Genomic DNA, 14,272 nt, shown 5'->3' with positions numbered 1-14,272 from the left:
CAGACAGACAGACAGACAGACAGACAGACAGATAGATAGATAGATAGATAGATAGATAGATAGATAGATAGATAAAAGCAGATGTGTGACAATGGTCATTGTTTAAACAACTATATAAAGGAAACTCATGTAAACTGATTTGAAATAAATAGGGTGGTACAGTTGTTGGATAACACTCCTGCCTCTCCATGGGGTTGCTCATGCGCGCCCCCTAATGCGTATGCATATACATACACCGGTCCCAGTGACAGAAAGAGGGAGAGAGAGAGATAGAGAGAGAGATAGGGAGAGAGAGAGAGGTGGTGGAGTGCTGAAGAGAAGATATTTATCTTGATATATATAGAAGAAGGGAACTTTATAACAGTTAGATAACTTGAAAAAAAGAGGAAAACGCACGGAAACCCCACGGAATGTGGAAGGCGTGGTGCTGATACACCGACAAAGCATTTCTTTTCTTTTCTTTTCTTTTTTTAACGCAATCGTTCGGTAAAGAGAAGATTTTGTTTTTGAAGTTTTAAACTTTGTGAATCAGTTCAAAAAGTTTGTTGTCTTTCGGGAATGTGTGATGTTCTCTTATGGGATGATCCGTTCTGCTGATCCCTACTGTGTTGTTGTGAGCACGCAGGAGTGAAGTGTGCGCGCACAGAGACAAATGCTTTGCGCTGCTTTACCGATGACAAGCCAGGTCTATGTAACGCACGAACCGGACTGCTGAACCGGACCGGCCCATCATTTTGTTTTGGCTTGTTTTATTTTATTTTTTTGGCTAAGTGGAAGGGATGGCTGGCGTGGTGCGCACCCTGAGCCGGTGTCTGTTCCCCGCTGAGCCTGGCCACGAAAGGAATAACGGGAAAGACAGAGCGCGCGAGCGGGACGCAACACAGGCGCGCGAGGCCAAACGGCGGAGTCGCGAAATCGATGCCATGCTGGCGCGCGAGAGACGCTCCGTGCGCCGCCTGGTCAAAATCCTGCTCCTGGGCGCAGGAGAAAGTGGCAAATCCACGTTCCTCAAACAGATGAGGATTATTCACGGGCAAGAGTTTGACCAGAAAGCGCTGCTGGATTTTAGAGACACCATCTTTGAGAATATTATTAAGGTACATTTCAGAAAAGTTCTTCGAAAACTTCTAAACTCATTCTGAATTTAAATTCCAACCCTTTTAGAAAAAAAAGGTTTCTATGAGGTTCTTTGCATGGTTGTAGCTTCTAAAGAAATTTTGACTTGCAGTCGTTTAAACCAACTTGGGGTGTAATGATTCTATTCGATTCAACTCCGTTTGATAAACGGTACTTGATCCAGGAGTCGATTCGATTCGAACATTTTGAACATAATTTGAATACAATTAAATGCTGAAAGGTGTGAAATGACTCCTGTTGTATTTCTGAATCTTAAATAATACAAATGTGCATTAAAAAAAACTAAATAAATAGAATTATTCATAATAATTTCTACATGCTAACTATAATGTAAACATAATTAATTAAATGTATTAATTTTCCTGAAAATATTGATTGAATAAAATAAAATTCAATCTATCAAAAAAATATTGATAGAATAAAACATAATGAGCTCTGTAGTAGAAATAGAGCTCCAAAGTTGGCTACAATGGCTGTTTTCTGCAAATTGATTTTTATTTTCTTTCTAAAAACTATCAAAGAGCTATTTTTAACCATTATGGCATGGACATGTATCCGAGATGAATGAACAAAATCAGGTGACCAACATGCTCTCTGTACCTCTATGACTTGAGCACATTGGGACCTCCGGCATTCAAGCAGTGTGGCCGCATTACAGGTGAAATTAATAGAATTAATAGACCATGATGTGAAGCACATATTGCCATGATGCCTGTCACCACATGTCACCTTTTTGCATCTTGTCATCATTACACTGTTTGTTCTCAGGGTTGAAGAAGGACAAATTAAAGAATCCTTTAGGGGCTTGATGACACATTGTCTCTCCTCCAGTTCAGATCAATGCAGCTTAATTGTCATGAATCTGTGAAGTTCTACATCCGTATTAGAAAAGCAGAACAACCTCCAACTGAATGCTTTTGTTTGTAAATACAACCCCGTTTAGAAGGATGGAATTCCGGGAGGAGAATGAGATAGAGAAGAAAGTGAGAGATATCCTTCAGCTTCTGTCCTATGATCTGTGTGGTAAACAATTTTCCATGTTAATGGGTTAAATGGCAAAGGGAAATTAAAGTTGGTTATATAAGCAGAATAGTAGCCTCATGCCTTAAAGCTCATTGGTTTCATTTGGCATTCACTTCTCTCTGTCCCTTTCATGCACAGCTGCAGTTCCCTTGTCATTTAGATCAATGTCTTTCAGTGCACATATGAGTCTTCTGGTCTTTCACTGAGAGTTGCAACAAAACAGATTCCCTGTCAGATGCAGTGCTAAACAGATCCGACATCCATTTATTGTTTATCAATTCTTCCCAGACTTTAGTTCCACCCTGTTTTAATTGTCCTTTGTAACTTGTAACATGTCCCCATGACGCAGCACTTCACAGGACTCTTAATAATAACGATCTGATGTTATATTTCATCTTCTCCAGTGATCATGTGGTGTATGTTCTGGCTCCTGGCTCGTTCACTGGGAAACTTTCCTTGGCTGTAATTTCACCTACACTTTGGTCAGAAAAGAGTGCTGCCAATTTGGAGGGTTGGCTGAGCAGATGGGTTTTTACTTTATAAGGAAGAGAGAGGAAAAGCTTCTTTTCTCAGGGAGTGGATAAAGCCTTACATGCTTTAGCTCATAATTTCTTTATTTCTGTGTCTTTATTTCAGACATGGTTTCAAATGTGGAAATAAACTAAACCGTCATACTAAACATCAGTCACTTCAAGCTCGAGTGCGTAGGATTTTTTTTGTTAAAAGAGAACATGCGTATTCTGTGGAGGCAGCAGAGAAGATACTTTATAATCTGATTTTCCAAAGCTGCTGTGAGTTGCCCTGACAATGCTGTCATAGGAATTCACATGTCAGATGTGTTGGATTGGATCTGACAGGCCACACATCATATGCCAGTACAGATAAGTCACATGTCAACAGGTTCCTAGATGCACTAAAGTAAGTGTAAAGCAAGCAAACGGGTATAAGAGTGTCTTCGGTATTATACTATAAGACGAACAATGATTCAGGACTTGTGGGTTTTTACCTTTTTTTTCTTGCTAAGCAGGTAAATCCTTTATCTTTTCTCAATGTGGAGGGAAGCTAGTGAATGACAATGATATTAGACAGCTGATTGATTCGTGTTGTGGAGTACTGTGAAGGGATGTGTTGCTAAGTTTCTTGCTCACTCCTATCCTACTTGACCCTTCTACTCACTGGAAATGTGTGGGTTAGTCCTCAGTTGAGGGTTTGAACTCATGTGATACATATGTGCTGCACCGCCAACTACATAAATGTACAGGCATTGTAGACTGTAATTTTCCACATTTATTTTAGCTTGCTAGCTTGAGTTAGCTGTTTACCAATCTGTATCTAACAACCCTGGAAATGTAGAGTCTTAAAAAAAACCCTTATGATCATCTTGTGGTCTTGTGCATGCAGAAATCTGTGAGATTTTACAGGGGATCAACTATTTTTCCTACAACCGGTGCTAATATTTTAGCTAGCAAGTTAACGTGAGGTGGCTAGTTCATGCTGTAGGTTATATGTTGTTTATGATTTAACAGTATGAGCACAGTTACTCTGTACAGATACAGTACTGTGATTGACTGCTTGTTATTAAAATAGGTTTTCAGTAAACAGTTAGGGATTAGCATAATCCGAGTGAAATCATGCTAATGGGTTCAGACTGTCTTTAATTTTTCTTTTTTCTAGCAGAGATGCATTGCTAATGATACTGGATTTATGTATTGGCACAATTACAAACACCGATATTTGTAAAAAAATTCTGTTAATAGCTAATGTCAGGAAAAAAAAAACAAGTCGACAGACCATGACCCATGAAGTAGTTAAAGTGTATGAGAAGGGATGTGTGATTTTTAGGGCCACTGTGTAAACAGGAAACCTACATGAAACTAAACTAAAAACGAAACTAAATAGGTTTCAGAATCAGCATTATATGTACACGATCTGAAATAAATGGTCCCTGTACATTCCTGCATTATTTAGTCATCTGAGCATTTATGAGTAAGAAAAATCTGTGCTTTTTGACTTAGTGGCTGTCAAACTGTCAACCTCACGTCACAGCACTGGTTAGGTCAGGGTGCCTGAAACGGACCCCTCATATAACAAACGATTAGCCCTGCTATCCTCCAGAATGAACAGAGCTAAAAGCATCACTCTGTTGAACCGAGACAGATTGTGATCAGATCCTCCTGCCAGGCCCCTGTAGAGGATCCGGGGAGCTGAGAGCTGAAACTCTGAAACTGAGCTCTCTTTGTGGACTGGACCCTGGGAGACAATCCTGCTGCCTCTCAGACACAGGAAGTTCTAAGGTCATCCCAGGTTATTTCCAGCAAGGCGATAGGTGAGCGATGATTACGAAACTGGGAGTCAGATATAAAGAAAAGTGCTTTTGTTTGGTGTCCAGTTCTTTCCCGTGCACGACATTTTCTTTGTTTTGTAGTTGCTCTTTCTTTTTTAGTCTCAAGAAGGGAGATATCTACTAAATTGAATTATTTTGCGGATGTATTTCAAAGAACTCGTTGTAGCCTTCATTTCTCTGCTTCTTTTGCCTACAGACACCTCCTACTAGTCATAAATATTAAAAAGTAGTGTCCTGTATAACGTTAAGTCGATAACACACACACTTGTACTTTCAGACTCAACATAACAGACTATACAGTACTTGTACATTAAAAGCTTATATAACTATGCAAACATCAAATAACAGCCATACTGAAGTGCTTAATATTATCTTAACAGAAGCAAGGAGTCTCACAAGGAGTCTCACATGAAATTCACCCTGTTTATGGAAATACAGGGTACAAATGAAATTATTTCCATTTTTCAGCATGATTGGCACTCAAGTATTTTTTCACTCGTGTATAGTTTGCAAGTTACTGAGGTACAAATTGTATAAAACTATATTGAATACTATTAAACTGTATTACTGTATAAATCATACGGTTACTTCCTATGACGAAGTGCTGTTTATAGTGATGGTGTATTGTACAGATGTGAAAATCACAGCGAGTATTCACAGAGTCTTCAGTGGTTTGTGTAAAAACAGGGAAGTTTTATCACCACTTGAATGAACAATAGAACAATAATTGGTTTTTGAAATGTTAACCAACGCAGCTTCTATAGCGGATCCATGTATGTTCTGAACCGTTTAATCTTATGCAGGTGGCTGAAAGCCTGGAGTCTATGCCAAGGGACACCTTGGATAGGGTGCTAACGCATCACAGGGCACAATCACACACAATATGGAAAACTTTCATTTGATTTCATTCAGACTACTATGCATGTCTTTGGACTGGAGTTGAAAACCAGAAGGAAACCCTAAGCCACAGTGCCACATGAGGTTTATAATGTCATAGGCAATTATGTAAATTATTTAGCTTCAGGGAGAGAGCCATTACTTCAGAGTGGGGAGAGTTTTCACAGATTCTTTGTTTTATTTATCCCCTCTGGTCTGATTATTGAACTGACAACATGGCTTATTTAAAAAAAACCTCGATGACGAATGAACAGAATGATTAAGGATGACTACACAGAAAAGTATGCGCTTGATCCCTGCTTCAAGTTCAGAAAAGATATTTCAGCAGTTGAAGAGCTAACTGCTTAAATGTTCTTATTTGCAGCAATAAACTAATCCTGCAAATAACAGACTCCCTAAATGGCTAAATAGTTCTACAAAAATCTTGTACAAATAATCTGCGAGCAGTTCAGTTAATTTCAGCACAGAACCTTTTACCATGCCAACACTTCACTGTATAAACAGTTAATAGCTATCAGAAAACGCTTACAATGAAAAAAACCTCCTGTGAGTTGTGTTTGCAAGTGAGGAACAGACAGTGGATCTGGCAGCTACATTGAGTTAAACAAGGCCTCCGTCAGGAAGGTAAACGTCTCTACAGGATTAATGGTGTTAACCCGAGAAGTGCCTTTTTAGGTGTGAGGAGTCGCGTTAGTGAGCATGAGTGTTTTTGGCCTGGTGAAAGGAGGAGCTTCTTCTGCCTTGTTTGCCAGTGCACTAGTCAAGGTCGGACTGGGATGGCTCCACGCTGATAGCTTCAGAGAGCTATGAGTGCCAGAGGAAATGTCTTTCCTCACACACAGACAGGAAGCTGAACATTGTCATTATCTATGTATTATCAAATACACCTACTCCTGCTGAGGGCTGTTCATATTGACTGTGTGATATTGTAGTGTCAAACAGAAAATTAGAAAAATTCACAGATACTTCAGAATAATCTTTTTTTTTCCTGTGGCTCATTTCAGTAGCAGAAACGATCCAAAAAACAGAACAGCGCATCCTGCACAGTAAATAAAGTGTGTGAAAAGCCCACACATTGCCTGGGCTATTTGTTATTTGGTAGATAATATTATCTTCATGTTATCTTCAGCAGCATTACAGAGGCAGAGGTCCAGCTTTTCTCGCTCTTTCTCTCATTCGGTCAGCCAAAGCCACCTGGGATGCGAGATATTATCCTTCTGTTTCCTTTGACACTGTACAGCTGGCTTTTTTTTACACCAGCAAAAATGTCCCCCATTATTCTGAACAACATTCCAGCACACTATCCAGGCCTTTGCTTTAGTGTGCATCGTGAATGTTTTGGTGCTCAAAGGCTTAAAATATCTATTGTGTCAGGCTGGCAAACGCACCCTTATCAGCAGTCACCTATCCGGGACCTGAACAGGGCCTTTTCTCTGTCCCAGGAGGAAGATCTTTTATTGGATCCTTATAAAGAACGACATGACACTGACTTCTATCTGCTCATTGATTAGATTTAACCTCGGTTTAGCCCCTGACACTTCTCGACCTGCTGGATAGTCCAAGTCACTGTGTCACACCGAACAAGTCTTGATCTCTGTGCATTGTCGTGGAAGAATGGAAGAAAAGTACAGCTATGTTTCCTCTGTTTACTACAAGCCTGAGAAAACATTTATGGCATTCTGCTGGGCTGAGGAATGTCTTGTTTTGGAATGAGAGGACAATGGATAACCTCTATTTTCAGGCAACTCATGGAGAAAAGGGGTCACAAGTATGGAATGTGGATTTCACAAATTAGAAATAACACTAGAAGTGGAAATAGCCTCTTTAAGTTTACTCCTTTTATCATAAATTTCTTTATAAATTTGCCCTACAGCGAACTTTAGTAGAACTGGAACTTGTCAAGTGGGTACCCGTGCAGTTATTCTCCATCAGCTATGTTTTCCCAGTTTAGAGAGGATTGCATTCTTCCTCAGCTCCAACAGGCTTATGGGGGAGGATGCAGGAAATGGCTCAATGGGTGACCACTGGGAGCGACGTATTTCAAACTCATCTTCCTGTGTGATAAATTTGAAATTTCCTCCGCTCTGGGACCAGAGGAGCAGACCATGTAGGCGGTTTGTTCATAGAGTAGGGAGTCACTGATTTGAGCTGCGGTTACTCAGGGTCAGGGAAACTATGAGGAGCTACACTGTTTTGCTGCTAATCTGCCTACACTGCAGCCACTAATTGCACTCCAAATTATAACTACAACTTTTTAAACGAAGTTGGTTGAGTGGTTATTAGGCACAGAGCACGTCTTTTGCTTCCAAGGGGAATTCCCCATTCACAAAAAAAAGAAAAAAAAAAGACAAAGACTCTTTCATGGAGCATATCACACAGTGATAGTCTGGCGTGGGTTTTTTTTACATTTGCATGAAAATAGAGGGACGTAGCTGTTAGTAGTGTTTCAGTGAAGAATTTCCAAAACAAGTCAAACTTAACAGATACTATTTCAAACAATCAGTGGAGACTTGTTTTGCTCATGGATGCTCAGCTACACTAGGAGCTCCACTTGTGGTGTGGGTTTGGTGGTTTTTGGAGCTATTTTTGGGACAGTGCCATGACACGGAGACTGATTGGAAGCCCTGTAACTGACCTCTACACTGTGATAAAGCTGCCTTTTCTTTCTCTCTGTCTCTCTCTTTGTGTTTTCTCTGTGTGTTTTTCTTCTTCTTTTCTCTTACTGTGGTTGTGTCGGCAGAGGCAGTCCAAGAGGACAGGGGCTATGTCCTTTCCCAGATAGCGCCTGGCGGAAGTGGGTGAAAGGTCATGGACGAGTGGGTTTGGCATGTGGAAAGGGGAGGGTGGGAGGTGACTAGAGAGCGAGCGTGTCGCCTGGAGGAAGATGCTGCGACTGGCAGGGCTGCATACTCGTTTCTCATTAAGACCGTTTAAACAGTGTCAGCAAGTCAGACCTTAAACACAAAACTGCTTACTGTAGTTAATCGAGAGGACACCACGGGGTTCTGCACCACATTCATTTCCTGTAGCTGCCTCCTGGTTTATGTGTTTTACAGTGTATCTGCTTCGGGTTATTACACAGATCCCTTATAAGTTTGTATGGCAGAGAAAAAAAAATCTTTGTAAATATCGCTTACTGACTCCCTTGAACCTGTGGCGACTCCAGCAATGGCATGGGGCGCATCCTGTCTCATATTTGATGAAGCAGATATCCCAGTAGTATTTATAAGCATGTCTTCTCTTCCCAGACACAAGCTGGCATAGCGCTCTAATCAGAGTCCCAGGTGGCTACACCAGGCGTATCTAAGCCACGTCTGTTGTTGATGTAGATTTAAAAGGAAAGAAATAGAGTCCTCCTTTTGGGACTTGAATTTTCAAGATGTTATTCTTGGTATAGTGCAGAAGAAAGGTGTCAGTTTATCTGAAATAAAGAATAGTAATTAATTGAAGCCAATCGAGGTCTTTTAGGATTCCAGATTCCAGAGCAGGGATTTGAGTAGAGGAACTCTGTTCTCTGTGTTGTATTTGGGTCTAAACACTCTTCCTTTTGGCCCAACACTTGGCTTTTCACTGTGCAGACAGGAAGGCTGGGTGGGATGCATCAGCAGTGAATAACTGGCTTTAACTGTACAACTGAACTTTTAAATAAAGTTCAAGAAGGTTTACTTTTTATTTTTAGAAAGTTTTGGATTTAGTGTCACTTTTTCTAAATAACAAAATTATCCCTCTATACAGCTGTTGTTAACATGCCCATAATTCATTTATGCATTATCTCGCCTACTATTTTAGATAGAAAACTAGACATCAATTACACAGGAACTGGATATCTGGAATTTAATGGAAAATATCGGCTGTATTTCTTCAAAGCAGCTTTTTCCTAATGTAAACTCGCGTTTTCCTGTGTCTACAAGGTGTATATATATATACGTATATATACTTATATACATATATATAATATTATATATATATATATATATATATACACACGTATATACGTATATATACGTGTGTATATATATATATATATATATATATATATATGATACAGTGAAATCTTCGATGTCTTAGATCTTAGATGTCTTAAATGCCCAGCTTAAGCTAGTATGAATGCTATGGTGACAGTTTGGATTTATTTTATTGCATTATTGGGTCAGTTATGGCTAAAGTGGTTAAGGCTCTAGGTTGTAGATTGGGGTTCAAGCCTTAACACTGCCAAGCTGCCACTGTTGGGCCCTTGATCAAGGCCCTTAACCCTCTCTGCTCCATTGGTGCTGTATCATGGCTGACTTGGTGCTCTGACCCCAACCTCCAAAGTTGGGATATGTGAAGAAAAATGTTCACTGTGTTGTAATGTATACTGTATGTGACAAAATAAGGCTTTTATTTATTTATTATTAATCTGACAAAAGGAAGATAGAAGTATGCTGACTTTATATGTAGATAAATTACTATACAAGCTTATGTAAGAATGTTCATCAAAAAACAGATTAAAAGTAACAAAATGTACAAAATAATATCTGTTTCACCTCACTGGAGTAGTCAGATGTCATAATTCATTCATTTCATAATTCCAAGCTGTTTGTAAACGTAAGATAGTTTTCTGTGGAGTCTCACGTTGATCTCACGCGGTCTTTACATCATAAGCGCCACCGCTAAAAAAGTCACAAGCCCTTTTTTAAAGTTGCACATGTTTTTTAGAGAAGTGAAGATTTTTCTAAACTTTTCCTCATTAACCGCTGCGTCGACTGAATCGTTGTTGTTGCAAGTCCTCGCTTGCGGTTAAAATTCTCAGCGGTTACATGCTGGGTATCGCTGTGACAACACATTGATGGATGCAGACAAAATGGTGAATTTTGTTGAAGCCCTGAGGCCGAGCGACACGATATCGTGCTGCAAAACCACTGCATATTACTAAAAAATAACACAGTAAACACTATTTTTAAGCTCAAATTTTCCTTCTAAGCTTTCAGTATGTATTACATTACAGCAGGCATCTTTCCTTCAGAGTAATGATTTCAGAGTAGTTTCTGGGAACAGAGCTGTACTGTAGTCCAAAGTTCACTTACGTTATTATTCTCAGGGCAAAGAAGTTTTTATTGTACAGGTTGATGCCACTGTGTCCAGAATGAGCAAGGCACGACTCAACAATGACTCATGCATTAGAAAATTGCCCTCTCTCACTTTTGTTGCCTTTGGTTGTCTTTCAGGGCATGAGGGTGTTGGTGGACGCACGGGACAAGCTCGAGGTGCCCTGGAAGAACTGGGAAAATGAGAAGCATGGAATGTTTGTTATGTCGTTTGAGAACAAAACAGGAATGCCGGTGGAGCCTTGTACATTCCAGCTGTATGTGCCTGCCCTCCAGGCACTCTGGGGTGACTCAGGTATCCAGGAGGCCTATGGGCGCCGGAGCGAATTCCAGCTGGTGAGTAACTTTAATCTGAGGGCATCTGAGGCTGCTACCTGGCCTCAGGTAACAAACACACATACACAAGTGTCTTACACCTACAGTACATTCCTGGTCTGATCATGAAGGCTTATGGAATGTGGGTGCTTATAAATTATGAACTCATTCATCTTCTACCGCTTATCCGAACTACCTCGGGTCACGGGGAGCCTGTGCCTATCTCAGGCGTCATCGGGCATCAAGGCAGGATACACCCTGGACGGAGTGCCAACCCATCGCAGGGCACACACACACTCTCATTCACTCACGCAATCACACCCTAGGGACAATTTTTCCAGAGATGCCAATCAACCTACCATGCATGTCTTTGGACCGGGGGAGGAAACCGGAGTACCCGGAGGAAACCCCCGAGGCACGGGGAGAACATGCAAACTCCACACACACAAGGTGGAGGCGGGAATCGAACCCCGACCCTGGAGGTGTGAGGCGAACGTGCTAACCACTAAGCCACCGTGCCCCCCAAATTATGAACTAATCCCTGAAAATGTTTCAGTGCAGATTTTTCATGTCTGTTTAACTGTGTTAAGTAAAAAAACAGATACATAAAGCTGTTATATTATTAGTATGAAAAAGTAACAGGAAGGAGATATGTGACTACGTGTGTTCACTTATTTATGCTGCGCTTGTGGTAATTTGCAAGTTATGTAATAACCCACTCATTTCCCATCTCAGCACACCAAAACACACAAAAACACAAAAAAACACATGGACACTTCCACATCTTTTGTTTGTTCTGTCTGACAATGAGAAGCTCATAAAAACTTCATTAACTGCATCTTAATGCCTGAGTGGCTACTTGTACTATAATGAACTTCAATATTATGGACTGAAACAGCAGCCAACAGGGAGAAGTATTAGCAATAAGCTAGCCAGCATACAACAGTGAGTTTGGTTAGCAGCAAGCTAACCAGCATACTGTACAATAATGAGTAGAGTTAGCAACAAATTAGCTAGCATTTAACAGTGAGTAATGTCACAACAAGCTAGCTATTATACTACAATAGTGAGTACTCAAGAAACAAGCTAGCCTATTAGCATCTGTGTTTTTTTTACTGGTTGAAGGCAGGGAACTTCACCTCAACTCTTTATGTGCAAGAACTGAGCAGCAAAGTCATGAAACCCTGCTAAACAGAAATTAGGATGTTGTCAGGACAAATAAATTCAGCTTAACAACTTTTAATAACAGTTTAGGCAACAAACCCAAAACATAAGGCAATGTTAGAGCAAATAAACAGGCAATGATCATCAAGTGGGGAATTAAAGATAAGGCCAAGCACAAAAAGAGTAGGCAAAGCAAGGCCAAAGCCAGATAAACAACAGTATAAACACAGGATACTGAGCGTAAACTTCACAAAGTGGTTGTGACTGTGAGCATCATGTATTGCGCGCGTGTGTGTGTGTGTGCGTGTGTGTGATTGGAGGCAGGAGAATTAGTCAGTGACTGTGAACATTGAAGCGAGTGAGCATTGTGGGAATTGGAGTCTGGTTCAGCCAGTTAAAAGTTCAAGCTTTGGCTAGACCTGAGATTGTTTTTTCCATTGTTTTTTTTTGTTTGTTTGTTTTTCAGGCAAAAGAGGAATAAAACACTTTTTTGTATATGCTGTTATAGGAAAATAATAAATTTTAAGACTTTACACCACAACATTGTTGATTATATCTGGTTATCCCTAGAACAAGGCATCATGTCTTGATGCTTTTTCTAGATAATAGGCCTGCCTCTGTCAAGATATCACTAGATAAATCTGAATTATTCGGAAGTGTAAACGTAGGTCAGTGGCACAGAATAGAGGTCAGTGAGAAAACTCTAACTGTTCCAAATATCTACATCTTCTTCAAAACAAACCCTTCTTCTTGTTCATGTCAAGAGCATGAAGAAATCTTAATTGCTTTGAAGCGAGTGTTCTGAGAGTGTAGTGCTAACGTATGACTGACCAGAGAATGGCCTTTGCTTGGCGATGTTCATATCAAGCCCTTATAATTGAGGAAAGCACCGACATGGCTCGCACTCCTTAATTAATACACTAATATGCTTGTTATTCTCATACTTGTTTTCATCACTGATCTGTTACATCCAATACACACAAATGAAATAAGACAGGAAGTGGTGACATTTTCATCAGATCTGACAGTTCGCTTAGAACAGAATTAATTCAGGGGCAGGTCCTGACTGATTAACCCTACTCTTTTACTTTGTGACAAAGTTTTCATGATTTCTTCAATTTTGTGCCTATTTGTCACTTATTTGTTTCAGAGCTTCAGATAAAAATGTAACACCGTCCATGGACAAGCTGAGTAGCTCCAAAGTATTTTTGAATTATCTTTTTTTTTTTTTTATTAGACTGGACACACACAGGCTTTATTACTGTCAGCCATGTTGAATCTAAACATCAACAGAACAGACTGAACATTTCCGGTAATTTTAACAGCACTATGCTGGGACCAAAATAAATTCCAGAAAAGAAGAGAAAGAACATTATTGAAATATGGTTTCAGTCTGGAAACAGTTACAAAGCCATTTCCCAGTCTCTGGGAAACCAGTGCTCAAGAGTCGGAGCCATTATCTCCAAATGGAGAAAACTTGGAACAGGGGTGAATCTTCCCAGAAGTGGCCGGCCTACCAAAATTCCTAAGAGAGCAGAGCGACGACTCATACAGGAAGTCACAAAACAACCCAGACGAACATCTATTGACCTGCTCGCTGCAGATATCCTCAACATGAAGAGACAAGGCAACATAATATCACTGGAGGAGATTCAAGACAAAAGACACATCTAGATGACCCCCAAAGCCTTTTGAGATAATGTTTTGTGTATTGATGGAATAAAAGTGGAGCCTTTTAGAAGGGCGCTACGCTGTTTCAGGGCCTGGATGTTTTGCCATAATTGACAGAACTCTGAAACTGGATTATACAATAAGACAATGATCAAGAGAGCCAAAATTTTTCCACACTTTTTTTTCCCACAAGTTTTTGGTTGCAGTTGTTGCTGTTAAACGATTTAAAGTATTTGTTACTGTTAAGTTGCACATGGGTCACATACACTAGTTGTTGTTTTTTCTTTTCATACATGAAATGATGATTTAAGTATCCTGGTGTTCACTTTGTCTTGTCTTGCATTTTTGTATGAGGATCTGAAACCATTTAGCATGACAAATATGCAAAATCACAGGAAACTGTGTGTGTGTGTGTGTGTGGGGGGGGGGGGGGGGGCTGCTGTATATTCATATTATTTTCTTTTTGGTTTTAACATTTAAATCCTGCTTCAACTCAGATATACTGTTCTATTGTTTTAGTATTGCTAGCATTTTTTTGTTAACATTTCATATTACACCCCTGGAGACTAAACTTTTGCCTTCCTGTTCTTTGTGGCTGTATACCAGGGTCAACGTCTTCCTTCAACAGTTATTA

At 40.0% G+C, this 14,272-nt stretch overlaps 1 protein-coding gene across 1 annotated transcript in view; it reads left to right on the top strand.

Moving 5' to 3' along the window:
* The first annotated feature begins 263 nt into the window (after positions 1-263).
* gna12a (guanine nucleotide binding protein (G protein) alpha 12a) overlaps positions 264-14,272 on the top strand; it is a 37,750-nt gene continuing 23,741 nt past the window's right edge. Inside the window, exons 1-2 of the mRNA XM_060897051.1 lie at positions 264-1,097; positions 10,609-10,824. Of these exons, the coding sequence (XP_060753034.1) occupies positions 780-1,097; positions 10,609-10,824 (534 nt within the window). The 5' untranslated portion in view covers positions 264-779. The remainder of the gene's footprint in view (positions 1,098-10,608; positions 10,825-14,272) is intronic.

Source organism: Tachysurus vachellii, chromosome 21, assembly GCF_030014155.1.
Source record: "Tachysurus vachellii isolate PV-2020 chromosome 21, HZAU_Pvac_v1, whole genome shotgun sequence".
NCBI lineage: Eukaryota > Metazoa > Chordata > Actinopteri > Siluriformes > Bagridae > Tachysurus > Tachysurus vachellii.
This window is presented reverse-complemented; position numbering and strand designations above follow the sequence as displayed.